The sequence below is a fragment of the Coturnix japonica genome, chromosome 2 (genome assembly GCF_054131305.1).
Source record: "Coturnix japonica strain WE chromosome 2, WE-NBRP24, whole genome shotgun sequence".
Lineage (NCBI taxonomy): Eukaryota > Metazoa > Chordata > Aves > Galliformes > Phasianidae > Coturnix > Coturnix japonica.
In genome coordinates, this window is record NC_140664.1 from 19,619,212 (window position 1) to 19,647,001 (window position 27,790).

The following is a 27,790-nucleotide window of genomic DNA, read 5'->3' on the forward strand; positions in this document are numbered from 1 at the left end:
CAGACTTGGTATGCTTTTGAAATTTTCACAGCAGTCATGGGAAATTATGTGAATCCTTTAAATTAACGCGTGTGTCGTGATGATGTGATGCAGGAAAACTAAATACAATTTGATTGTGCTTTGGACTTACTCCATTAAAAGCCATCTACGCTATGGCTCAGGTAATGCTGGGGCTCATCTCATGGTCCTGGCCCACATGCTGCACTGGTTGGCTGTAAGTAGACTCTCATCTTCATTGACGGTGTGGGTTTGCCAGTTTGCGCTGTGAATATCCCTAGCATGGCATTTTAGTGACACCTTTTGACCTCTCAGTGTTGTGCTTCATAGTGTGAATTAACTGAATAAAGTGTTCTACTCCCTACCTGTAAAAAGTGAAATTCAGAATTAAGGGAAAGTTTTAGTAGGCTATACAGTAGATTATTTTGTACTACATGCAGGTTTTTATTTTTCTATTTTTTCTCCTGAATTCAGTAGATCCGCAAGTGCCTTTTAATTAATAGGACAGAGAATTGCTGAACATTCACTGTCTGGTGAAATGTTCCCTAATTAGTGTGATTGTAATGTAAGCTTTTCTTCAAATTAGTTGCATTGTTTTAAATAATCAAGCCAAATAAATTGCATAAGGTGAAATAGCAGTATTCTCTCTGAAATATTTTAATTAAAAGTTTTGTTGAAGTGTTAAGATTGACAAAACCATCACAAATTAAAAAGCAATATATGAACAGCGGAGTCCGCAATTCTTCTGATAGCTCTGATGAAAATGCAAAAGCAAAGTGGTGCCTTTGCACAGCTGTGAGAAGACATGATGCCAAGTCCCTAAGCACTTCTATGAGAACTTTTGAATGCTTCCAAATTATTGATGGGCTGCCTGAGCAGCTAAATCAAAGCAAGGCAGGTCTTAGCGATTATACTGCAGCAACGCAAAGGACAGACTATCAGTGAACTGCCCATGACACCGTAAGCTTTTTCTATAAAGACCATATAAGGACCATTGCCACTTCACGGGTGCAAAATCTTTCTAGAAATACACATGATGTGTTAGGATATGTTTTAAAATATATTGTTGGATGGCAACTGCAGAGCAACTGCAGTGCTTGAGTGGATCCCCATTTGCATCCACTGCTAAGGCAGGATTTACATTGCTTTTTGTAATGAGAGAAGTTTAAAATTATGTAGAGGATAAAACCAGCCTTCATTCCCTTTTCATTTTTTTTAGTTTATATTATCAAGATGCACAAAAACTTACAAAATAGTTTTGTAAGACTGTATTTTAAAATACTCTTTCCAAAAGCATGCATTGTACAATCCATTGCTGATGTCTAATAATCATACCACAGCATTTACTCTTTGCATCTAGCATTTAAAAATGTATTTCTGAAGTAGATAAGTAGTTTACCTTCTGAGTAGTTGGTACAAAAGCTTTGCCTGCTCGTATTAGATTTTCACTTACGGTGTGATTGGTTCTGAGATCCCCTGCCATTTTTGGTGTAGGTAGGGCAGTCTTCTTACTCCATTGTGAAGTAGGTTGTCAAACACATGAATCCTAAAATGTGGTGAGAATACACCATCTCTGTGTTTCTTCTGAAAGGATGTGAATACCAGAAACAGAAAAAAGCTTCAGTTCTGATTCTCTCATCCCTCCTGCAGGGTCCCCCTGCTGCATTTGAATTACTTGCAGACTGAATTTGAGGAAGCTGCCAATCCTGTTTCCAGAACTTTGGGGAAAACAAATTATACGATTAATTCTTTAGTAGTTGTAATGTATAAAATCAATTTGATTCACTTTGTCATGAAAGCATGACTGTCCTTCATAGGTATTTGTGATTGCCCCCTAAACCTATATTTACCCAAAATGTGATACTCAGTTTTACTATGTGTGATCTGTTAACATTTAATCATGTTGGTGTTTCTAATCTTTAATTACCCTGCTCAGAGAAAAATCTTTTGCAATCTGGCTTCGTATTATTTCTGGTCTGTTTCCTGACAAAATGAGACTTGGATTGTGCCTTCATAACTTGTGCCTTCATAACTTTGGAGCTTTTTCAGCAAATGTGGAGATCTTGAAGTTGATTTGCTACAAGTTTCTTACATAAAATAATCCGTGTCAGAGAAGAGGTTTGCAGTCTTACGTCTGTGCTGAAACATAAGACGGTCTGAATTCTCTCTGTCCTGACAGTAGGTTGACCTTCACCATTGCAGCTTGGAGGCATGAATCAATGTGGGGCACCGTACCCTCAGTCATGTGGGTGATGCATTAGAGTGTGAGAGGGATCTGGCAGAAAAGGGCACCATCTAGTTATGTGACTTGACCCGTGCTGATCAGAGCAGTCGGATGCCCAGCAAAGTGGGCTGATTGGGCTTGCACAGCAAACATTGGCCTCCTCTTGCTGCATTTTCTCTCCTCTCCCTCCCCAGCTGTGAGTTGGTGAATCCCATGTAAGGAGGCAGGCAACAGCCTGAGGGTTTCAGTAGGAATGACCCTTTGGCTACCTCCTGTCATTAACTCATATCAAGTGTAAAATGTAGCTGCTTCCTTACTCTTTTTTTTTCTGTTTGGTCCCCAGGTCTACTACTGTTTTAATATCAGCAAATCAGAACAGTTCTTTTTGTTAAGATTCCTGTCTATGATTCAGTTACATCTCACCTGAACTAACTTTTTATGGAAGAATTCCCTTCTTTATCTAATGGTTTCCATGTGTATGCTGAATCAAGTCTAAAATTATCATCTCTGGTTTGAGCTGCATTTTAATACCATCTGCTTTTTTGTCCTCCTTTGAGACAAGAGAGATGTGAAGAGTAAGTGTTTTTGTCTTGATTATGCTCTTAATACAAGTCAGTGGATAACATCCAAAGAGAAGATTTACTAGACAGAAGTTCAATTTTGGCTTTGTAGATTCATTAAAGAAAGAGCTGTAAATTTATTATTTCTTCTACTGGAAGTAAAACTTTGATTTTTAATGGCCCTTGTGTTGATACTAGCTTTGGTGTAGAGATGTCTATGTAACTTTTATTTTTTCTTTCAGAGAAATTAATATATTAAAGGTGTTCTGCTTGTAGGTAGGAATATCATATTATCCAGCCTGTATGACTTCCATGCCAAACAAAATTCAGGCTCCGGGATGTTTTCTCTGAAAGGTCATTGGAAAGGTGAGGAGCAGAGATGAAATGATATCATTTCATGTTTACACTCATTATACAGTGCAGTAGTGGGTTGACCTACAGGAAAATAGATCGCCACATTTGAATTCCTTCGTAACTTCCTAAATCAATTGTTAGTTCCTTCTGCTGGAGGGAATTTTAGAAAACTATGTAGAACTGGCAGCAATATAGCTATTACTGTGTTTGGTTTTGAGGGCTTCTAACTATTTACATAGCGTGACACTGCAGCAGCATTATTATAAGCAAGAGGTTTAAAATATGTATTCGAAATGAGTTTGTATCATTATCTCTGCTGGATGTTTTCTCAAAATTTCTCATTTAATGAATTTTAGTTTTCACAGAAGTTTCATGCAATCCGCATGTAATCCCTGTTGGAGAACATTGTAGGTATTCTGTATTATTACCTTTTTAATTTCCCCACCTTGAGTGCCCTTTTCTGTTCCTCCAGCTTTTTATAATTCTATCTACGAACTTGTTTGTGTGTAAAATCTTCCTTCGGGCCAGTGCTGACACAACTTGTTCTATTCTTGTCTGTTTCTATGGTGTTTCATCCTTTATTGCTCGGTATTTTCTTTTACAGTTTTCTGTGGTTGTTATAGCAACAATAAATAGCAAATATGTCAGTTTTCAAGTGACGCTGCTACTTTTAAAATACTGCATGGTATTAAATTGATAAGCAGCTTGATAACAATCAGGTTAATAGGTGTTCAGTTCATACCTGTGTTTCCCTGTGTGATACAAACCATCATGTGCTATAAAAACAAGCTCCCAGGATGGTTGATGTTTGGAGACATGAATGTACAAAACAACAGAAGATTTTGTTTAAAGCAAGAGAAGATGCTCATGTAGGAAAAAGTGTTTTGAGATAGATATGCTTGAGGACTACAAGGAGCCAGTGTCTGTATAAATAAGTATTTAAAGTTTTAAAATATGACAATTGTTGTGAATTATCATAAGGTGTATAGTATGAGTAATTTCAACTGTAATTTCTGAACATTAACACTTGTACAGTTACAATTGTACAGTTATAAAAATCAATGGATAAATAGAGGTTATGTAATAGAAAGAGGATTAATGATAAATGCTCGCTAATGCTGATACTTGCTGTAACCTCCACACAGGAGCAATCTCCAGAAAGAGATGCTTCCTTAATGGTGGTCAGCCCTTAAATGAGATCGAGGAGAGGTGCGGTCAAGCTCCACCCCTTCTGGGAGCACAGCTGAATTACCTTCACCTGTGCTCCCGCAGCTGACTCATTGCTTGCTTCAGATGGTTAATCAGAGTTTCAGGCTGTGATCAACAGTTTCCTATACAATCAATAGTTTTTAAACTGCTTAATATGGTGATGTTTCCTACTTGTGAAGGACGATAACATTTTTAAGATACATGGGTTTTTTTAATTGCATCATTCTGCTACATTGGTTGATTTTCAGGAATATGTAGTATGTATTCATATGTTTTTCTGAGAGCAGGACTTTTTCTATGGTGCATCCTGATACATGCAGTATCAAGAAGCAATCCCTGCGTGTTGCTAAATTCCTTTGTAACTCAGAAGTTCTAGGGCAGATATGCAGTCTGTTTGATGCTAACCCTTGCAATTGTGCTTATTCATATGCATTAGATCCTGCTGGTGAAGAGGGCTTTTTCACTCTCGTGTTCTAACAGACTCTAAATAGTGACACTTATAGGTGATCAAACCCATTAATTTGTACCTTGTCTCTGTTTGGTTTTATGTCTGTGAATGCACTGTGCCATTCAAGCTGAGGAATAAATGTGCTGTAAGCAGAAAACTGGGTGATGAATTTTAAATAAATTGCAAAAGCATTTAATAGCATCAACACTGATAATTTGGTTTTTACTTTGCAAAAGCACTACTCTGAAAATGGTCTTAACTGAATTGTTTTTAGAAGACATTGCAAATTGAAATTAAATTTTATTTGGCTTTTAATTATTTCTGAATGTGCAGTTGTGAAATATAATTTCATTTAAAGATGAGCTGTATAACAAATGACAGAACAGAGCACAGATTTTTTCTGAGTACTGACAGTGGAGAAATGTATTTGCCTGGCTTGCATTTTCCTTATGCTTTTTATGTGGTTTGGGAATGAGGTAGATTGTTTGGTTCAAGTTCGAGCTTGAGAGGAACTCTTCATTGTTTCCCACTCTTACAGTTGGAAATAATGTAGAGAAAGCCCTTGGTTTTACTGCTGATTCCAGGTAATGAATGCTGCATCAATTATAAAACCTAGATTAGACACCCAGCAGGGTTTTTCAGGATAAAGATTTCGAGCCACCTCAAAATCAAAAGCAGTATGTGCAGTGTTTTTGTTATTGATACATCATGCAATGAATATAATTTTATTTCATTTTTCTTTACTGCTACTGTACAATATTTTTTTCCCTTTTTTTGACTAATTTGAGTATAGAAAAGTAAAACAGAATGTATACAGTCAGTAAGATTAAGTGAAAAACCAGCAGGAGTAGAGAGACTAGAAGGATTCTTAGCAAAACTGAAGTAACATCATATGCTCTGAGGGTTTACAGAGCTCAGACCATTCCCTTGCTGTGGGCTCTGTAGCTGACATCATTCACTCTACAAATGTGAACGTGGAGTAGTGAATGGTAGAACTGCAACTTCTATTAATTGACAGTGCTGTCACAAAAGCTTCCATGCTGTCTGTTTGCACTGAGGTTAGCTCTGTCTAGTGTTTTTTCTTCATCGTAATAAACTACAACTATATCTGCAAATTATAATGAAAAAAAAAAATACCTGAATAAACAAACTAATGCTCAAAGTGTGTAGACTGAATGCTTTAGACCTTCCTAGGAGATAATGCTGTGTAGGTATGAAAGCTAGTTTTTGGCTTAATCGCATGTGTGTTTGAGTCATAGGCAAAATATTTGATAATAAAATATTTATCTGGTGAATTATTTTGGCAGTTCTGGATGCAGTAAGTGAATATGCCACTGAGTCATTGAATCTTGTTTAATAAATAGATGGGGTTTCTGCATGGAGTAAGCATCATGCTTTTCACAAGGTGTAAGATGGTAGTGGCTTTTTTATTATTTACTTCTGCTGCTAGTTGTACTTTAGTACATGGGTCTTTTAATTCATGTGGTTTTATTATTATCTTGTTCTATATTCTTGTACTTACAGGATATTTCTTAGTATGTTACTTTTGGTTTGAGTAGCATGCTACCTGTCTCAACAGGAAAAGATACTGTATATTATTTAAAAGCTGCAAGCTAAGTAGTATTATTCAGTAGGTTATCACAATCAGTATTCATGAACTTATTGTAGATCTAATTTAGTCCAGATTAGAAGGGAAGACAGTAGCTGTACTACATTAGAGTTTTGCAATGTGTATTTCCTCAGGTTGACTAAAGATTATGTGGTAATCAGTGGTTCTTCAACGAAATTGTAATTAAATAATTAAATTCAGAGCTGGTGCATCGAAAGAAGAACTGACCATGTTGGTGAAGCTGCTGAAACTTCAGTGTCTGGCTGATCTGTAGATAAGACTTGAGTGAAATGGTGATGTTATTAGGGAGAATTAGAGTATCCCTTAAGCTCTGAAGAGATATTCCACAAACCTTCTCAGTTCTTGAAGGTGGTAAGAAAGTTTTGGAGTTGTTTAGATCATTTTCCCTAACATGGGATCTGTCGTTAACCTGGCAGGGGGCTGTGACTGTGCCTTGCTCCCCACTTTCCTCAGGTCTCTGTGCAGCAGTGATTGTGGTGCTCCCTCAGCTAGGCCTGACATTCCTCTTCTCCGCTGGCCTCATCCCCAGGCCTTAACCCTTATGGCTTTTGTGCGCTAGGGCTCTTGTTTTTTCCTACTGCCACTAACAGCTCAGTTACATTTCTTTGCTTAGCTCCTGCTCTGTCCAGTTGCTGCAGTCAGCATCTCTGCATTTGGTTTTTTTAATTTAGATTTTTTTCCTGTCAGTCTCATACCCAAAGTGGTTGAAAGCCATACGCTGTTGGGTGTGCCTGCTGGAATCCTTTCTGCTTGAAATGAAAACCAACAAACAGTGTGTCTACCATTCTTCTATTTATTAAAGATGATGATTTGTTTTCCTAGCTCCATTCTGAATAGGCTATTTTAAACTAAACTGATTTTTCTTCCTTGTAAAGAATATGACAGGGTTCCTCAGCAAATGGAATAAGAGTTTATGTGTGCATTTTGGGCTGGGGAGTTGCTGACCCCCACAGACTTTCTCCTGTCCAGAAAATTTAGTTCTGCTGTTTCTGTTTTTGCTGTAGTTTGAGCTATGAACATTCTGTATTTCTAAGAAGTTTCAGATTTCCATGTATTGTCACCAGGACACTGAGGTTAAGGTTTAAAAATGCTCCTAGCTCTTCAGATTAAACTCTTTTCCATGTCTGCAGTTAACTTCTGCATGGATGTGTCTTGTGTGCCATACAGAGATCCTCATTATTCAAGGAACTTCAGTTTTTCTTTTAAATATAATATTGAATGGAATTATTATGTAAACTTGCTATACGTTACTCATTACGTATTGCATTAATTTGTTTGCTTTAGTTTTCTTTTTAACTTCAAAACTTATATTTTGTTTTATATTTTTTTATGCTTTTAATTTAACTCCCAAGTATAGATTTGCTTGTTTTCTGACCGTTTTATAAGTGATCCTCTCATACACATTTCAAAGCTGTGTATCTGCATGGATGTGTTTGCAACCCGGTTTAAGTAGCCAGATGGAGGGCTTTTCCTAAGCTTTAGATTACCTATTCTGTTGGGAACTCCACTAAACATTCGTTGTATTTTTCATGCCTAACTGTGGCTTTACATGCCTAATAAAGAAAATCAGAGTACTCAAAGAACACCAAAATCTCCTCTGAGGCACTTTAAATGGCGAGTATTTGTCTGTGGTACTCTTTAAAAGTCATTTTGAAAAATGTCTGTGATGGATGGTGCAATTCTAAAGAGAGGACAATAGCAAATTACAGCGTCCTGCTTCAGTAGATTCATTTGTAATTGTATAATGTTACAGTATGAACTCCGAGTGACAGAAGCAAAAAGAAACAGAGTAATAGGAGGTGTTTTTTTTCCCTTTTGTTCACTTCTAAAGTTAAATTTTTATTATCTATCGGATACCAAGAAAGTGATCTCACAGTTACTTATCAGTGGACATTTTCAAGCTACCAGTTTGCTGGGGTACATGGCTTGCAGTTTATTTACCTCTGTTCAGTTGCTTTTTATGTTTTACTCCTTTTAGTGAAAATGATTATAATCCAACCGCATGATCATATTCGTTAGGAGTAAAAGCAGTGTAAATTATATTTGAGCTGCTTACAATATGATCAAGCATAAACACATGCTACTTAACTGGTGTTGTCAGGAACTGTGGAAAATTGCAGTATGCGAGAGCTGTAATATCATTGATTTTTACACAACTTTTCATGATGATTTATGCTTTTCCTTGGATTTCAACTCCTGTAGTCAGTATAACTCATAACAGCTTTAAGCTCCTGGATTGTTGTTGTTTTTTTTCTGAACATTTTAGTCTTTGCAGTTTCTAAACAGCAATGTTTAAATTCTAGCTGCCCCCTCATGGCTCAGAAAGAAAAAGAGAGGTAGAAAGACACCTCTCTCCTCCAAAAAGCTATTCTAGGAATCTGATTTTTTATGGGAGTTTACTAAAGATGAAGGACCCAGCTCATAACTTTGGAATTTTAGGATTGGTGGTGCTTAATGTGCTAAAAGGAGAAGCCCTGGGTAGTATGCAAATCATAGTATGCTTTAATGCTGTAGAAAACTCTTTTTTTTTCCCTTTTTCTTGGTGGTTTGCTATTCATATATAATACTGTCTAAAGCTGAGAAAAGTCTTCAAAAGCTGAAAACGATGATAGTAGGGGAGACTGAGCTTTGTGTTTTGAAAACAATATACAGTTTTAACATATGTAACAGTGAAGGTTTGAGTAGTGAAGATAGGAATTAATAACTGAACATTTATATAATAATTTATTCCTAAAAGGACTTTTTAAAATTAAGTGATGTTGTCCTGGTTTAATTTTCTCTTCATTCCATGTACTTATTTTACCCCTCCCAATGCATAAAGTAGTCCTGTGGAATGAAGTTTAGGTTTTAAAATGTTACGTTCCTGGCTCTTTTCTCCCATAAGTTATCAAAAGCAACAATAGTAATTGAGATCTTCTTTTATATTTCTATAGCCTCGTATTTTGTATTTTGCAACAAGGAAACCTGCTCCCTAACACAAAGAAATAATTGCTTTTGTTCTGCTTTCTGATAAAGCTGGTTTGCTTGTGTCTGATTTGCCTCCTCCAGTGACAGCAGGGATAGGGATAACAGCAGGTCAGAGCTCTGACGTGCAGCCTGACTTGTTCGGCAAGGAGGGGAGAGCTGCTGCTGAGCACATAACAGCCAATGGGGTATCTTCCCGTGCATGCAAGGATAAGAAAGCTACCATATGAGTGAGCTTTTGAGGTTTGGGTATGAACTTTTGTAGACCAGAAAAATTAGTCAGGAAAGCCCACCTTTTGTCTCAGGAATCCGACCCAAGTCTAACCTGTTATGTTAATAAAAAGGATTTTGAAACCATCTGTGGGTCTCATTCAGTAAGAGAGAAGAAAACTGCTCAGCAAAAGTAAAGGAGAAGCTGCAGTGGAGAGAAAGTTTCTTTTCTTCTTTTACCCGAGGCCACCGACAACACAGAGCAATCCAAGGCATGCACTGGTTAAATCTTAGAAAGTGCTATAGGCAACCCACTTTTGCAATTGCCATAGAAGATTGTTGTTGTTAGCCATTCTGTTGATAGTTCATATTGTAGGAATTACTAGCAGATGGGAAAATAGATGACTCAGGATACAGTATTAACAATCCATATTTTTTTAATCAAAGGCCTCTAATAAGGCATGTTGCATCTGTAAGATTCGTTTAAGCAGTTGCTAGGAAGAATTTTTTTGTTCAAACTTGATACAGATTATTTTTTGATCGAATATCTATTTTCTTAACAATTTAAACCCTGAAAATGCATTTGCTTGTTTTCATTGCACCAGCTTAATGGCAGTATTCCATAATTTAGTTTGATAGAATGGAGGTTTGTAATGGTAATTCATACATTATGGAATTACTAATGAAATCTAATTTTATCATATTGAAAACATCACAAGCCTAGAGCTTTTATTTACTTCTGTTAGCTGTCAAGGGTGGATTAAGATTGTAGAGTGCTACATCCACCCAAACTTTGGATTTCACCCCCTGAAAAGTTTGGATGGCTGTAGATGTGTGCTGGCCAAGACCAGCTAATGAGTTCCAGACTCTTTTCCAGACCCCTTCGCTGCAATTCATGGTCTGCAAGCACCGCCAAGTATCTCAGATACATTTCCTTCCTCCCGACTCCTGTGCTGGAAACAGGTAGTTAGGATTCACATTGCGCTGCTTGTTTTGATGACCTTTGAGGGTCCACATATGATTGTGGGTTATCTCCTTCCTTCTCAGCTTATCCATAGAGATCTCTGGTCTGTAGACAGGAATGCCTATGTATTTTCCAGTTGCATGTTCTGGCTCGAATCTTTGTCAGTATGATCTGATCAGGGTTGCAAACAAAATATATAAGGTATGGTGTGGGTCCTCCTACAGGCAGGAGCATTGACTGCAAGTGATTCTTCCTTGTCTTGCTGAACGCACCAATCCAACTGTAGCTGCTCTGCCTGAGATGCACTGAGTTTGACTGAAAAAAGGTAAAAACTGTTGCCCTTCCCTTGCTGGGGTTTTGTTCTGAGAGATGACTGCATCAGCATGGGAGGAACGAATTCCTTTTATGTCACTGTTTGAGGATGTAATAGAAAGCAAAGAGCCTGAAGCCAGCGTTGACCAGAACAAGAATGCTTTCTGCATAGAAAATGTTCTTCTGATGAGATGCAGTGCAGGTTACCTATCTCGCATTGTAGCACTGGATTATTTTTTCTTCAACCACAAAACTTATCGCTGTTTCTTAAAAACCCAGATAACTGCGATTAGCTGTGGTTCCTGCCAGCTTCACACCTGGGGATGTACCTGTCTCTGGAGACTCAGTAGCTCTCATCTGTCATTTGATCACAGCTTGTAGATGGGGTTGGAACTTTCCCAGCCTCTTGATTGTTGCTGTATCCCAGCTTAAGTTCTCAATAATGAGGGTGATCCTATTAAAAGGAGGTTGTTGACAGTTCTGAATCAGTTCTGCTGCTTTTTAACTTTTGCACTTAGTTTTTTTGGAGAAGTCGCTAACACTGTTATGAGTAGGTTGAAAAGTGAGCCAGGAGGAGGTAAATAATGGGTATCCTGTTTGATAAAAGTTCAAGATGGGCTACACCAGGTTTCCTCACTTCTGTTTCCTTAGAGGAGAGTGTGCAGTGTATGGTTGTGTTGCCTTTTCCAAGAAAATAACAGTTCACCTGCAGGATTAGATAGATATGCTTCAGTATCTGAAGCGTATCCGTGAAGATGAGTGCTCCATAGGCCTTGCAGATGCTCCATTCACTGAAGCCTTCCTCTGCCTTGGTGCTGGACCATCTTGACACTAATTGTCATCTGATTGTGAGCATCTGAGCTCACAAACGATGTGATTGATTCTCTTATTTGGAGTGGCAGAGATTAAATTGTCATTGTCAGACAAATAATAGCTTGATTGCTGAACCACTGTGTTTGCAGCTTGTAAAATGCTATCAAAGTATCATTTAAGACCTTTTTGATTTCCAGATTCCTATTAGTGTTGGTAGCCCTTGTTTCAATAAGCCGCATGGGAAATCAGCTATGGCAGTTTGAACTGTGAACTCTTGCAAATGAAAGTGCATGAGAGCGCCAAGCTCTGTCACTTTAAGAAACTGAATCAAAATATTCATCATTCACGGGAATAAGTTGCGTAGGAATAATTGCATTTCCTGTTTGAGTTGTTTCTGCACATCTCATTTAATATATTGCTGTTGCATTCAGTGCTTGGGCTTCTGCAGTCTTTAGGATTCATGAGAAAATATCCATGGCACAGACTAAAATCAAGAAACAAACGTTTTGAATGAGATGTACGTGTGCGTGTGCAGAAACACATCCTAGAATGAGCTGCAGCATTTCAATGTGATTAAGTGGTTTTCTAGAGTACATAGAGCTCTCTGACCATTACCGTCTAATCTAGCATCTGATGTCAGATGGATGAGATTCATAACTCTGTTTTCAGACTCTTAATTTCCCTTTTTTCTGTTATTTGCTTCCTCTGTGTGTCCCAAGCATCATCCGTTCATACAGATGAGCACTACAGTTCCCCATGTCCCCTGGGTGACATGACTGAGATCATTCTGAAAGATTCTTATTCTCTGGATTTAAAAATTCATTCTCTTTATATTTTAATTTCCAGCCCAGCTGTCTGTGATCCTTAAAGAATATTTAATTCCATTTGCTGGCTCTGTTTCTTGACTGAAATTTAAATAAAAACTCACCCATCACATTATTCTCTGACTTTTTAAATTGTTTTTTGGTGCTGCATAGCTATGTGATCACGTAAGCTTGAGTCTGTTACGTGCAGTTTACACTTGGTGTCTGCAGTGGTGATTCAGAGGGAATAAATGGCTGCCCAGCCTGGCCCTGAGCTGATACAAGAGTTCATCGGTGACATTTTTCACAGAATGCTCACACAAGTGGTCATTGATGGTGCCTGTATTGGTCCACTTGCTAGTCCATGGAGTCACGCATTTCTCAGATGTGCTAAAAACAATGGTTTCATTGCGTCTCTCATCTCTACTGCCAGGAACCAGTTAAAGATGCTGTTACATCTTCTGATAGTATTGCAGAACCATCTGAAACTTCACTCATATAGGAAACATCTTCTCTGAATAGTTTCTGTAATGTGCCAGCAACGTTTACCAATTGGCTGAAAAAGAAATGCACTTCTGTGCATTTCTGCTCCTCACTCCATCTTGGTTATGCATTAAAGTTATTTGTTTCCCAATATACTGCATTGTGCATAGTACAAATCGTAGTACTGGGGTTTGGACTGTATGTAGCAATATGCGTTGCTAATTGATATGCCTCAGATGCTGATAAAATAAAGATCAAAAGTAGTATTTCATTCCTCAGGGAAAGCAGATCAGACAGCGCTGATGGAAAACTGCCCTAGATTCATAAACTAAGCATTGACTCATTAGCAGGTTGATTCAGAAAATGTGTTGTTTTTTTATCTCCTGTGTTAGGTGCTGTGCTTGTTTGCAATGCCAGCATGTTTGCAAACACAGTGTAGATCGTCCCTTTCCTAGGATCTTTGAAATCTGTTGATGTTTATCACATTGTTTGAAAGGTAATGGACGCACAGGCAGTTCCAACAGGAGAGAGAAATGAAAGGCACTGGACTTCCCCAGGAAATAATTATATAGGACAACCAATGGAAGGGGTTTTAACAGTGGATCCTCCCTGCAAGAGCATACTTGCATACTTCTTTTGTGACCCATCACTCCTAATGAATGAAATGTAACGAACTCTTTTAACACTGCGAGAAAACATTTTTGGAAAGAGAAGGGTGTGGTCAAAGTAATTCCATCCCATGCATTCAAAAAATTATTTTGTGTATTATTTAAGCATCCTGTTGGCAGATGCCTTGACTAGTTCTGGCAGCAGTCTGTTGAGTAGTACAGGTGTCTTGTCACTGATCAGAAGGTACCTCTAAATGTCTCTCAGACTGCCACTTACAGCACTTGTCTGTTTCTTAAGGCTTCTGTGAGAGACTGAATCCGGTAAAAAATATTGATTAGCCAGTGTGATTTGTATGCGTGAATATAATCTTGTGTACTATGGCATGCGTTTATTTTCAGCCTAGGGAGTTTAATACCAGGCCTATATTTATTTGCAGTCTAATTACAAGGTATTCAAAGGGATTTTTTAATTGTTATTATTTTTATTAACTGTGCTGCATGTGTGTGTGTTTTCATATGCTGTTACTTACTGAGGAGCTTCTGGCTATATAAACAGTGATATATATATATATATATATATATATGTACACACACTCAGGGCACTTAAAAACACACTGCAACTGTAAACTATAGGGTTATGAAAAGCAGTGGTTTTCATATTGCTTATAAATAGTTTGTAATCTTTTTCTTTGTTTTTCTTTGCTTGTTTTGTCTTTCTTACAGCTGAAAAATCTAAGTTTAGAAGAATTGCAGATGAGATTAAAGGCTTTGGACCCTATGATGGAACGAGAAATTGAAGAGCTTCGTCAGAGGTACACTGCAAAGAGGCAACCTATCCTGGATGCAATGGATGCCAAGAAGAGGAGACAACAAAATTTCTGAGTTGGTTTTACTTTCCACCATAATGCTATGAGTCAGTGTGGACACTGGTAACTTTGTAGGTCTGAAGGAATTCTATTGTGAGTGTTTAAAAAAAAACCACAGCAATCTTTTCATTCTTCCTTCTCTAGCAATGACAGTCGGAGCAGTGGAAGAACACATGGTGTTCTTGAAAGGGAGTAAAACACATTTACCACTTGTTAAATTTTAACACGTTCAATGTAATAGAAGTTTGGTCTGTTACTTCCCGGTCTTTTTCAGGTGTATTGTGGTAACTTTGTGTTGTACATTAGGGGGCGAGTTGTGGAGCACATGGAACTATTTCTTGATTGTACAACACTACAGAGCCTTATGTTGCAATATGCTTTTCCTCCCACTTAGTAGCATATTTATTGTGTAATCTTTGATTATCCTATTTATTTTATGCCTGTTTTCTTTTTTTGTTGTTGTTTTGTTAGGAAATATTGGATAATATTGTGGAGAGCAGAGCTAGACTAGACAAAGTTAGTACTGTAGTAGAATGGAAAGAAGCTCACCACTATATTATCTTTTAATACTCCAATTTCAGCAAGCTTCCCAGTTCAGGACAGCACTTGAACATGTGTTCAGTTCATTCCTATCAACAGATTTTTAAGTATAAAGTAAATAATAAGCACATGTTTTTCTGCTCTCCTGAATGAAGGACTGTGGCTGCAGTTGAGCAATACAATTGTTACACTAGGGAGCATTCTTCTAGAGAGTATTTCTGTCATTTTTACGCACACAAAATGATCTTTCGTTAAACAAAACAACAAGTGCCTAATTGGTTTTGATTTTTCTATTATTCAGAAGAAGCAACGCTTGCAGTCACTCCTGCAGTGTACATTTGCAATTGCTATCACAGTTCTGACCAGTATCACTTTCCTGTTTTGCACCATAGTTATATCGTAGTTTTATAATGAAGTAACAGCTACACTTTACACATACTGGATATGTTTTTTTAGTTCATTTAATTTTTTAGCACTATTTTGGGGGAAGAGGGGAGTTTTTAGTGCTTTGGGTTTGGTTTGGTTTCACGTTATAGATATTAAGGGATAGTAATTTAAAAGCCAAAGAATATCAATTGAATACTTATATATAATGTAAGTACTGAAATGAAGCAATGTATTGCAGATCTCTGAAGGTTCTGTCCTGCAACCACTAAACATACAAAGTTCCTGTAGTCTTCTGTGGTAGATTTTGGGAAATCAGAAACGCAGGACCAAGCTTTTAATATCTTTTTCCAGCTTCTTCTGTCTGATTTATATTGTGTGATATCTAGTAGGTAGAATTTACAACATTGCAAAACCTTTTTCAGACTTAGCCGAAAATGTGATCCACTTTCTGAACAATCTACTGGGTTCTCTGTTGCAATCTTTACAATTGTTACCTTTTTATAATTAACTTCACTGTGATAGTCGTACTTCTTTAAACAATACAACTGAAAAGGTCTTTACTTTCAACCTCCAGCTGTTAAGCTTTTAATGGTGACTACTGTATGGGCATCTTCTGTTGAATGTTTTCTGGAAACTAGTAATCATCTCATACCTCTTAACATTTACTGTCATCGTTTGCGGACCATTTAGATGGAACAGTGCAGAGTTTGGAAATGGTGCATTATATCTTCAAACTTAAGCAAAAGGAAAACAAAAGATTTTACAGCATCAGCATATTACGGCCACGCTGGGACCAGAATCTGGTTTTGAGCTGCATTACAGCCATTGTTGTCATTGTCATTCTGTGTGTGTTTGCGTGCACGCCACGCTCTAATCTGTAAACCCCAGAGTCAAATAAATTTTAATAGTGATTGTTAGAACATCCTTACCCTCAACTCTTTTTATATTTCCTAAAATAATGACCATCCCTTCTGAAGAAGCAGGAACACAGAAGATCCATAAAAATTACTTTAGGTAAGATAAATGCACCTTGTAGTCTTATGCCTCACATTCATACAATGAAATGATATAAAGTACAAAGGAGTATAATCATATCACTGTACCATTAGATTATAATCATAATGCAGCAGAAAATAACTGCAGCGAACACCTCCCCCAGTAGTTTGATTCTTACTTAAAATTCATTCCTAATGCCTCAAATTTCTGGTGTGTGTGTATGTATCTGTATGCACGTGTGTGCGTGTATATGTATACATATCTATAAGTAGAAATATAGAGCAAGATTACTTAAACCGTCAGGAGAGGAATCTGACTTGCCTTTTATTGGTGTGCCTTTTAAGCAGAGTGTCCATACACTCTTGCTTTCATCATTAGCAGCTTTCTTTCCCCTTACTCTCTGAAACTTTTCCCACCAAAAAAGGGCTTTGATTTTGAATAATGTCTTTGCAGTATAATTTACAGTGTAACATAATGATCTCAATTTTCATATCTTTTCTATCCTGAAATCTTTTTAATGTTGTGCACTAAATATGAATTAACTGTCCAGAGGGACTCCAGTAAAAGGCCATTTTAGACTATAGGTGCTGCAGTCTGAAAGGTATCAGAAGATAAGGGACATCCTTTCTTTTCTCCTGATCGGTCTGAATAGAAGCAATTTATGTAAACTTAGCACATGAGCATACACACATGCAGGAGGACATACTGAAAGTCACAGAATAAAAAAATAGAATGAAGCAAGTCACTTAATAAAAAGGTGGGAAAATGGCTTTTGAAACACTGTAAACTGGGTAGATATCAGCAGTTTGTGACCACAGAATTCTTCCACCAATGACTGTGAAGTTATTCACGTTGCCCTTCTGGGACAGTGTGAAACCTGTCTTTGGTTCCAGAAGCTTGCATTCCGGCCTATGTGTTCAGTGCAAACATAATTCATAGACATAGGTTTTATATTAAGAGATGATTACAAATTATTTTTCCTTTCTTCTGTTTATCCAAATGAATCAAACCATCTGTACTAACGGCTACACATCTCTACTGCAGGATGAGCATCTCTGTCCAGGAAAGCAGATAGTGCAGTAAATACGGCATTTTAAAGGTGAGATTTGCAGGAAATCTGATAGAACTACTGACAAGGTAACTTTCAGTAAGATTTTAACCAAGTGGTTTCTTATTTGCTTCTGATTCTGTCTGTTTAGGTTTAGGAAGAAAAAGAGAAATAGTTTGGAAAAATAATTGCCTTTTACTGAACATTTGTAATAAAAGCGGATTTTTCATGTATAACGTTGTCTTGTTGTTCATTCTAACTAAAGCTAATGTCACTAGTAACCATTAATGTTCATTTACATAGCTGTCTCACCAGTAAATAACAGCTTGCCTGTATTTGCCCAGGTAATTTCAGAGGAGAGGGTGCAGTGGCTCAGGCTGCTTCTATGTCCACCTGCACAGTATGTTGAACTTCTCAGTACAAAAGTGGCTGATGATAAATGAATCAGTAAACAAGTCCATGAGGCAACATTCGTCACCATTGACATGCATCGGTGCTTCTAAATGGAATGTATTCTGCACAAATTCTGTAAAGCACTTTGTGTGCACATTGTTTTATCAGTGTGATGTGATGAAGGTTACATTTTCTTTTTAATTGTATTCGTGGGTATAAAACTAATTAAAAAGACTTTGTAACATAAGCAGGCCTTTATTTCTTTGCATTTGTAAACATTAAGAGCTCCATCTTACTGTGGTGTTTCTGCACTTTGAAGGTATGGGATATGTTCTGTAACATCATAGAGTGAGCAGGAAAATTGGCTTAGGGGAATTTTCTGTATTAGGCTGTGGTACAACAGTGTTATGTCCACTATTATCAATGAAAGCCTTGCAGTAAAAAAGTCTCAGGCAGCAGGTGGTGCTTCCTGCCACTGTTTGGTGCCAGGTGTTGTAATATTGCACTACTTTGCGGGAAAGGCAAAATTACATTCATAGTAGTTCAATGTATGGTCATTACTCTGTACCTGGAGATTTGCCCTATTAAGTCTAGAACAAGTTTCCTTCACAAAATGCTTGTTGGGGTTTTTTTTTCTCTGTTTAGTGTATTCACTATGGAAAGGGACCACTACTTGTATGGTGTCCTTTCCTCCTTTGTTGTTGTTCTTTGTTAGAGTATTTGAAGAATACTTACTCATTCCTCCTGATTTGCTACTCACTGCTCAGAAAGACAAAGTGGGCATTGCTTTAAAGAGTGTTCCCTGAGCTAAGTGTCCTTGGGATGTTGTCCCACAGGTGCCAACAACAGCATTTATTCTTTCTGTCATTGATGAGAGACCATTGAAGCAAAGTCTCAGCTGCCTTGGCCATGCTGCTTCTGAGACTAATGTTGGCTAACAAAAGTGCCTATTTAGCTCACTGTTCTACATCAGTGTTTAACATCTGACTTGCTTCCATTAGTGCTTACTGTCTTTTATGTCTATGTTTTATGTTATTCAGTTGCCACTTTTAGTGGTTTTAAACAAATTATAATTGAAAACACCATAACAATTCCAAGTAATTAAACTTTGGGAAGAAGTCTCTAAAAGGATGTTTCTCTCTTCATTTATTCTCCCACTCCTTTCTGGGTCATGGAGGCCTTTACTGCAGAGGATAGGTGTCTTGAGATGGATAGACCATCCATGCTGTATGGATGCAGATGGTTTTAGCCAGAGTTCTCACTTGCTGCATGGCCACATGCTAATTGTCTGGGTATACATTTTACCTTTACAAGTTAATTAAGTCATATGGCCTTTACTTAAGAACTAGATGCTGCCCTATGTGGATATTTCTTATAGAAAGATGTCATGTTCCAGAATCTCTCCCTGCTTCACTCCCAGAGAGAAATACAGCCCTCCTAATCACATCTCTTCCCAGTGTTTGGACCTGACTGGTATAATCGGTTTAATCCTTCTTTCTCTGTGCACAGGTGTGTTTATGAGCACACAGACACACACCCTCTGCCTCCTGCTCATTCCTCTGTTCCCATCATGGGAAAGTGTCTGTGGCCCTCAGATATCCACAGCCCCGTGCTCTTAAGGTTTTTCTGCCACTTCACACCTTCCTGGACTTGCAGAGCCTGCGTGGTTACTGTTAAGGAAAAACACACGGCGACTACATCAAAGAGGGAGACCAAAAGCTTTTGGTTTGATTTATCTGACACTAAGCCTTTAGTGTGATGCATCAATTGATATTTCATTTTTATTACAGCACAATTGGCTATACAGACTAAACAGCGAGAGGTGTCCTTTTGATCTCTCCCAGCACATGAAAACAGGTGTCACAGTCCAGGGATTATGCAGGTCAGAGATTATTTGAAGAAGGATTAAGTAGAGCTACCAATTTTCTTAGCAACCGTATCCAAAAGCATGAGCTTCTATTTAAAACGCAGGCCTTCTTTCAGATAGGTCACTTATTGGTCATATACCAATTCCCTGCTGAAACTATGGGAGAAGGTTAGAATTTTTAGTTTCATTTGTGATAAAAGAAAATAAGCAGAAACAGATCAAGCCATGTACTTACAGATAAAATTAATGGGACAACTTCTGAGTCTCCTAAAATCCTGGTGAGTTTGTTGTTGTTGCTGATCCTTGCAGAGTAACTGTGGCTGTGTTCTGTTGACACGGATGTGTGAGTAGCCCCCAGGTATGTTATGATTGGGATAAATAATCGAGAATTTCTGTGATCGTAGGACCAGCAATACAGCAAACCAACATCCCAATCATTAATGCAAATTTATTCCACAAGTGGGTATAAGTTTGAAGCCTTTTAAATGTGGTTAACGCTGATTTATTCAGCCCATCAACTGACACAATTTTTATACATCTCACAGCACTTATCTTCAGTTACTGCCTCCACAAAAAGTATAATAGTTAGGTCCTATCTCACAGCTGAAGTAGGAGGAAGCCTTATTAGCAAAGCGTTTGACTAATAATTTATTTTGTAGACAGATGCTGAACGAAAGTGTTTAGTTCAGCTCTTTGCTCTAGTAGAAGGAACAATGATTAAGTTGTATTTAAGAAGAGATTACTCTCGTGCTTCTGAGCTGCCTTCCAGCTTCTGCAGTGATGTATAGAAATGGGGCTGCTTGGGACCAAATGTACACAGCGCTGCAGCCCCAGCAGCTGTGGGGTTTGCAGTTGTGTGGCTTTGCTTTCCTGACACTTATTCTACCTCAGATATGGAGGGGCCACCACCCTGCATTCAGAGCTGTCTGTTGCTGACAGGAGAGAGGGAAGGAAAACTTCCCGCTCCCCAGCTCTTTTCGTTCAGGAACCATTAACTCTGACAAAGTACACAGCTGCTCTCTTCTATATTCCTGCCATGTCTAGACTGGCCTCTCCTTGTGCCTAAAGGGAAATCAATGAAGAAAGCCAAACTCAGCAGAGCCCACCTGCTGCCCCCACCTCGCAGCATGACTCCTGCCTCCTGCATTGTTTCAAAGCTAGGACTGAAACTGGGATTCCATCCCAGTTTGAGATGGTCCTACTGGGAGAAGCCAGCCTTACCAGTAGCACAGGACAGAGGGAGTCACATTGGAAAACTAGCTGGGAACAGCTGATGGCCCATATCTTTGTGTTTCATCATTAAAGGGATTAACGAACCTTGATACAATGGGACAAACACAACAGCTCTGAGTACCCAAACATTGTGGCTGACTGTAAATTACTCTCAGCAGAATAGCAGAGGTTTTTGTTGGTGGTGGCTGTTCGGGTTTTTGGGTTTTTTTAGGAAGAAGGCAGAATCTGTAAAAGATGCTTCAGGATTGGATGGGAATATTACTCTAGATCTACCAGAACAGAGGGAAGCCTGAAAATAAGTTACAGAAGGTCCAGTTAATTTCTGGTGTAACTTATGAGGAAGTCAGGTGCATAAATTGGGAGAAAAGAAGAAAAAGTAGAACACGATGAGAAAGGAATAGTTTGGGCTCAACACCTCACAGAGGGATATGAGTGGTGACTCTGGGTTGAATATTGTTTGAAAATACCATCAAAGGTAGATTAAAGTCAGGAGTGTTGTGAAAGGAAATGGATAACTGGGAAAGCAAGAACAGTTACTCCAGGGGCTTCTGCTGCTCATGTGTGTGCAGCTGGGGCCCACCAGGAGAGGGGCTATTTGGAAGAGATGAAAGGTCACGTCAAATTGATTTAGTACCTACAAGTGCTATTGGTGTGCTGCTTAGTCCCTAATCGGTGAGGTAGAGAATGAGAGGTTTGTGCTATTTGCTCAACTAAAAAATGTGTTTCATCTTCCCCACCTCTCCCCAATTAAGAGCTTTATTAATAATAGAAAATTAGCCCGATGTACACATTTAAAAGAAAAGCACCTTCACACAAAGGTGCACGCTTCTCCTTCGGTATTGTGTATACTCACAGTACCCTGACATTTGGATTTATTCTTAAGCCCTGTATTAATGCACTTCTTTTTGGTGCATATGATTTCCATATTGTGGCACAAAGTAGAGCAGTACTCTACGGGGACAAGAAATGCAGCAGGATGAGCACCAGATATGGTAGTTTCCTGCAATCCCATGAAGTACCGAAAGGAACAAATACTGGAGTATACATTTGGAAAATTAAATGCATAGTTCTTTGTTCTGAAGTTTGCACTGTGAAGGAGGTGGTGCTGTATTATGTGAAATAAAAACACGTTGCTTTGTAAATGAGTACCATAATCTGCAGGGAAAGAGAATTTGCTACTGATGAAAGTATGTGAATCATAAACCAGGCGATAACACAAACTCTGAATGTACATAAAAAGCTTAATGACAACCTATATATAGATTTTACATCTCAAGAAAATAATATAACGTTGCTTCTCAAGGACATTTCTGAATCTCCATACTAGCCCAGATTTGTACTAGAAATCAAGATTCTACACTCGCTCATTACTAAAGTAAGTTTCCTGTTTTGAAATATTACCATAATCCTCATTAAAACACTTTGGAGCTTTCAGCCTGAAGAGAGAAGTAGCAACATCTTCATTGGCGGTGCCGATGTTCACAAGGTGACCATCCAAAGGCAGAAGCAGCCCATACCAGGTGCGATGTTTTTCACTGTCCATAGAAATTGCTGACCACAATAATTTTCAAGCTTCAGATGCTGGAGAAAGTGGCCAGTTAATCCTCTAATACTGAATTCTGTCTTTGAGATTTATAGAAAGGAAGATGACCAGTGATTTTGTACATTTGGAGTAAGTATCGGTTACTCAAAACCTCTTCTAATTGCAAAGATTTCTGAGATATTGAAGTTTTCTTTCAAAATAGTTTATATAGTTTAATGAGATTAATAGTTTAATAGTTTAATGAGTTTAATAGTTTAATAGTCTAATGAGAAATGAGGATTCTTGGCACTTGGAGGGATATGGTCAGTGTGTGTGGCAGCGATGGGCTGGTGGTTGGATGAGATGATCTTAGTGGTCTTCTCCAACCTTGATGAGTCTATGAGTCTATGATTATGGGGCTGAGCCCTGGCATTGAAGTTACTTCACCAAATGGCAGGAATGATGTACCTTGTTCTTTCATACATGGGTATATTTGGTGAGTTAAAACAACATTACTTGAATTGGAATAATTACCTTCTGCCTCAGTGAAAAATTCCAATAGCCTAAGCAAATAATAATGCTGCTGGACAAAGCAATCTCTTTCGGGATACAGTGGTGTGCAGTGTCAGCTCAAACAGATTAAATCTAAGCAGAAATAAAGCAGAAAATAAGGCTAGATCCCCTAGGATGATCAGAGCAAAAAGGAAAACTAGAAGAGTCTTGGCAGGTATCATCCAGTGAAAATAAGCCTGAAATGGTGTATGATTGCTGTCTGTGTATATACCACGCATGTAACCATTAGCAGGGAAAGGAGTTATTTAAACTAAGGAAGAGCCCTGGCATGATAAAAATCTCATATAAAGCAGCTGTTAGTGAAATTACGCTAAAAGTTAAACAAGCCTTGGAGAGCAGCGCGGATCTGGAATACACTTCCAGGGGAGTGGGAGCAATGGCTGGCTACTTCTGACATGGAGCTAGTTAAGTTTATGAAGGGAATTCCTGTGTACTGCACAGAGTCATTGTCATGATAATAAGAACATATTAAATTTCAGTACTTTATTTATTTAGTGTCTTTGATCCAAAGCACTTATATAAAAAAGCAATAACGAAAATTCCTTTCAACCGGTACAATAAAAGTCATAATTCCTTGGGGTATTTCATTTTCTTTAGTAAAATGCAATTTGGACACATTCCATTCAATACTTGCAGAAATGACAGAGCATCAGCTCTATGAATAATAAATCTGGAACATAAGATAAGCTATAGGTTATTGAAATGATGTGTTGTAAAGTTTGGATCCAACCTTTGCAAAGCTAAACTAATAACAGCTGAGGGAATTTGTGACTCTTTGGCAAGTTTACAGGTCTCTTCCAATAACTGCCCTGGAAGTCACTGGTTTTGAGCTCTGTGAATCTGCTGATTGTGGAACTGGGATAAAACCACCACTTGGGAGATTCTCTGCAGGCCCCAAACCCACAAACCTAATGGGAGCAGCACTGGCCTTGGTGCCAGTGGGAGATTCTGCCTCCCCTGCAGTGTTTAGCTCAACTGCAGAATGTGAATGTGCTATACAAGCCCACCTCTTATTTCACTCATAGTATTTCAATCCCCTGGGTAACTCAGGAATGAAAAGTGTTTCAAGTTTGGATGCCCAGTTCAGCGTCTAAGTCAGTCTTCAGGGCCATCTGTACGGTTGTTTGGTGCTTGGAGATAGATAGAGAGCAACATCTGACCTCTCTGCATGCTGTGCTGAAATCTCTCAGAGTTTTGCTCTGGTAAGGCTGGGAAGGACCTGTTTCCCTCAGTTCATGGCCTAAATCAACTCTGAGGGAACAGTGTTAGCAAAGGACATTTTGTGTGTGGGCAAGGTATTTCTCTTTGGTAGATCACTGGACTCTGATCCTGAGTGCTCAGCCTTCTGGTTTTAGGTCAAGCTGGTACAACACCACCATCAAAAGATCCAGATGGCAACCCTTGATAGCCTGAGAGAGGACATATCCTTTACATATTTGCTTCATTCTGCCAATCTGGCTGCGTTAGTTTAGGTACCGCTCCTTGTTGCAGTACACAAACATGGGCTTCCAAACAAGGCAAATTTTGCTGTGGTATTTCAGTTTCACTTGCGATGTGCTTGAATGTATTTTCTGGACCTCTCTAGTCTTCACAAGTTAAGAAGAAAAACAATCAATTGTTACACAACATGTAGTAAATGGGGTGGAAAAGGTGATGGATTTGAAAAGAAATGCTGCTGTGCCCTCTGAGTGCCAGCGGGATATTACAGCGCAGAGCACCAGGGGTGCTGGGAGAGGAAGCGGTCGGATCTGCCTGTTGGCTACAAGTGTTTGATCTCAAAACAGTTACATAAGGGAAAAGGCTGATCACTCAATAAGTTTATGCAGATTCATGATTACTCTTGAGAACCCAGATGATCTGCTCTCTCTCTCTCTCTCTTTTTAAAGAAAAGTACAGGCCAGCCCTTGAGAAGGTTTGCATCGACTGCGTCACAGAACTGGTGGGAGGATCTGCCCACAGTGCAGGCAGCATTAAGCTCTTTTTCTGTATCTGTTCTTTTCTTAGGCCCTTGCACTCTTTCTCAGCTGTAACTTGTGAGTTCCTTTCTAAGGGAAAATGTGACTTGCAGGGCTCTTTTTTTTTTTTTTTTCCTTAGAGTTTCCTTGGCAGAAAGCGTAATGGAATTGGCTGCCATCAACACCTGCTTTCAAGCTTTCCTGATAAAATTAGACGCTGTATCTCAGCGTCACATATGGCATCTTTATAATTAGTCTTTTTGCAGTATGTGAATGTCAGTTCCTAAAATGCTGCCTGCACTGTTCATGTGGGAATATTTCTCTTCATTAAACAAAGCCAGATTTTCCACTGGAGCTTCTAATCGCTGAAAACCCACATCTCTGTGTGCCTAATCTCACAACCATTTGGATGGGCTGAAATACGGAGTATCTCCAGTTTCACTGGAACCATGCTGTGTGCATGTCCCCTCTGAGAGCAGGAACCTGAGACCGTACCTCGAGTTGCTTGTGGCAGTGCAGCCTTGGAACACGCAGCCACCAGAAATGAGGGCTGGGCTTCTCTGGAGGGCTGGAAACTGACCTTGTCTTGGAAATAGAGGTAGGCCTATGCTTAGGAACATCTAAAAAGATATTACTGGACATAACATTTCCAAACAAGAACACCCAGTTTTTAACACATGTTTAAGCCAACTTCCATTGAAATATGAAGCTTGGAGGTGTTTTCAGACACGTGACGATTGAAATTACCAGTCAGAAAGATGGGGAAGAGTGGTCCCTTGTCAGTGATTCACATGTGATTTTTTAAACACAGTTGCGAAATGAATTGGAAGTCCTACGTCTGTCTTGAGATGGTCCTGAACTGCTACAAATACGGCTATAGGTGGTGGTTCACCATTAGTTTCACAGCTGAGAATTTTTATTCCACTTGGGTACGTTCATTTCTCTGCTCAAACGAGGAAATGCACGAAGTAACAGATCATCACTATACTGCTAGCACTAATGTCAGGGGAGCGGAAACATTCAGATGGAAAAGTCAGCATTCAGTGCCTATGCAACAGGATGAGAATGTGCAAACTGTCAACTTGGAATATGAATTTCTTTAGTTTCTCAAGTGCAAAGTTAGTGCAGTGTCAGCAATATTACCCTCTAGGGAAAAAAAAAGAAGAAGAAAATAAAAGGATGACAAATAGGAAAACATTTATAAACACAGCTCTTGCTTGATAGCTCTCATGCAAACTGCTGTCAGACTTGTACACTAATGCAGTGAATCATTCAGGCTCAGCTCACTGGGGGTACTCCTGCTCATATTGGTAAGGCTAGCCATAAGGGATTTCACTTTATAGGCGTAGTAGTCCCTTAAGTTGACGGATGGAACTTCTTTCATGCCATCACCAAAATCACAGCTCCTCATGGCACTCTCTAACTGCTTCTGACGCCTATAAAAGTGGGAGAATTTATTGAAGATCAGTGTAATGGGAAGCACTACCACCAGGATGCCAGCTAGGATGCATGCAGATGCCGTCAGCTTGCCAGCAGTGCTCCCTGGCACAACGTCCCCATAGCCCACCGTGGTCATGCTAACGGTGGCCCACCACCAGCAAGCAGGGATGGTGGCTAGCCCCTCATTGTCTTCTTTTTCAATGGTGTAGGCCACTACTGAGAAAATGGAGATGCCAACAGAGAGGTAGAGTAAAAGGAGCCCTACCTCTCTGTAGCTGTACTTCAGGGTGGCTCCAAGGGACCTAAGACCCGTTGAGTGCCTAGCAAGCTTTAAGATGCGAAAGATCCTCATGAGCCTCAGGACTTGTGCAACCCTGCCTAAATTTGCCAAGGTTGGACTACTTTCCACCACCAAGTTGACAATTAAGGTAATGTAAAATGGTAGGATAGACATCAGGTCAATCAAATTCAGGGCATGCTGGAAAAATTTTAAAAAGTCAGGAGCTACTGCAAATCTCGCCACCAGTTCAAAAGTGAACCATGCAATACCAAAGTGCTCCACGATTTCAAAGCGAGGGTCTTCCTCGGGGGTCCCGCTGCTGTCAATGATCTGGAAATCTGAGAGGCTGTTCAGGCACATGGTCACGATGGAGCCCAGCACCACCATGATGGAGAGCACACTGAAGATTCGGCTCAAGACCGAGTAGCCAGGGTTATCCAAAGCGAGCCAGAGCTGCCTCCTGATGTTTCCAAAGGGTTGTTTGTCAAATTTAGAGGCATCATTGTAGAATGCTAAGATCTCATCAAAAGAAGACGTGGTACTTTCCTGGTCACTTTGTTCCTCCCATTTCTCCTGGTCTGGCTCCATTTTCCTCCCGTGGTAGCTGTAGCTGCAGCATGAGTCTATGAAGAACTCATTGATTCCCCAGTACTCAATCTCTTGGCTGAAAGAAAACACGCAGAGCTCACCCATCACATGGAGCTTGCCAGTGTTGTAAAAGTGGAGCACGTAGGGGAAGAGCTCAGGGTTCCTGTCAAAATAAAACTCATTCTTGGTGTCATCGTAGTCATCGCAGAGCTCCAGGATCGACTCCTTTGAGTGACAGCTTAGCAGCTTGCCCAGTCTGGTCTCTGGGAACCTCAATAATGTGTTGGATCTCATCTTTTTCTTAAAACCTCCAACATTGATGCTGATTTCATTGTCTTCAAAATTCGCCTCAGATAAAGCCTTCAGGCTCTGCCCTGTCATAGTGACCTCCTTCCAAAGGTGTGTAGGAAATAAAAGCCTAGAATGCAATGGCACAGAGCATCAGCACGTCAGCAGAATGGGCAAATGTGAAGCATGTTCGCCTACTAACATTTTCATTTGCTTTTTCTTTCTTTCTTTTCTT

At 39.1% G+C, this 27,790-nt stretch overlaps 2 protein-coding genes across 5 annotated transcripts in view; one reads left to right on the top strand and one right to left on the bottom strand.

Moving 5' to 3' along the window:
- STK3 (serine/threonine kinase 3) overlaps window positions 1–15,331 on the top strand; it is a 110,789-nt gene extending 95,458 nt beyond the window's left edge. The window contains exon 11 of the mRNA XM_015856118.3: window positions 14,303–15,331. Within this exon, the coding sequence (XP_015711604.1) occupies window positions 14,303–14,461 (159 nt within the window). The 3' untranslated portion in view covers window positions 14,462–15,331. The remainder of the gene's footprint in view (window positions 1–14,302) is intronic.
- The window catches only part of KCNS2 (potassium voltage-gated channel modifier subfamily S member 2), a 31,784-nt gene continuing 18,296 nt past the window's right edge, over window positions 14,303–27,790 (bottom strand). For all 4 annotated transcript variants that reach the window (XM_085539387.1, XM_085539389.1, XM_085539388.1 and 1 more), the window contains one exon: window positions 14,303–27,685. In XM_085539387.1, coding sequence (XP_085395513.1) covers window positions 26,215–27,648 — 1,434 coding nt within the window. In that variant the 5' untranslated portion in view covers window positions 27,649–27,685 and the 3' untranslated portion in view covers window positions 14,303–26,214. The remainder of the gene's footprint in view (window positions 27,686–27,790) is intronic.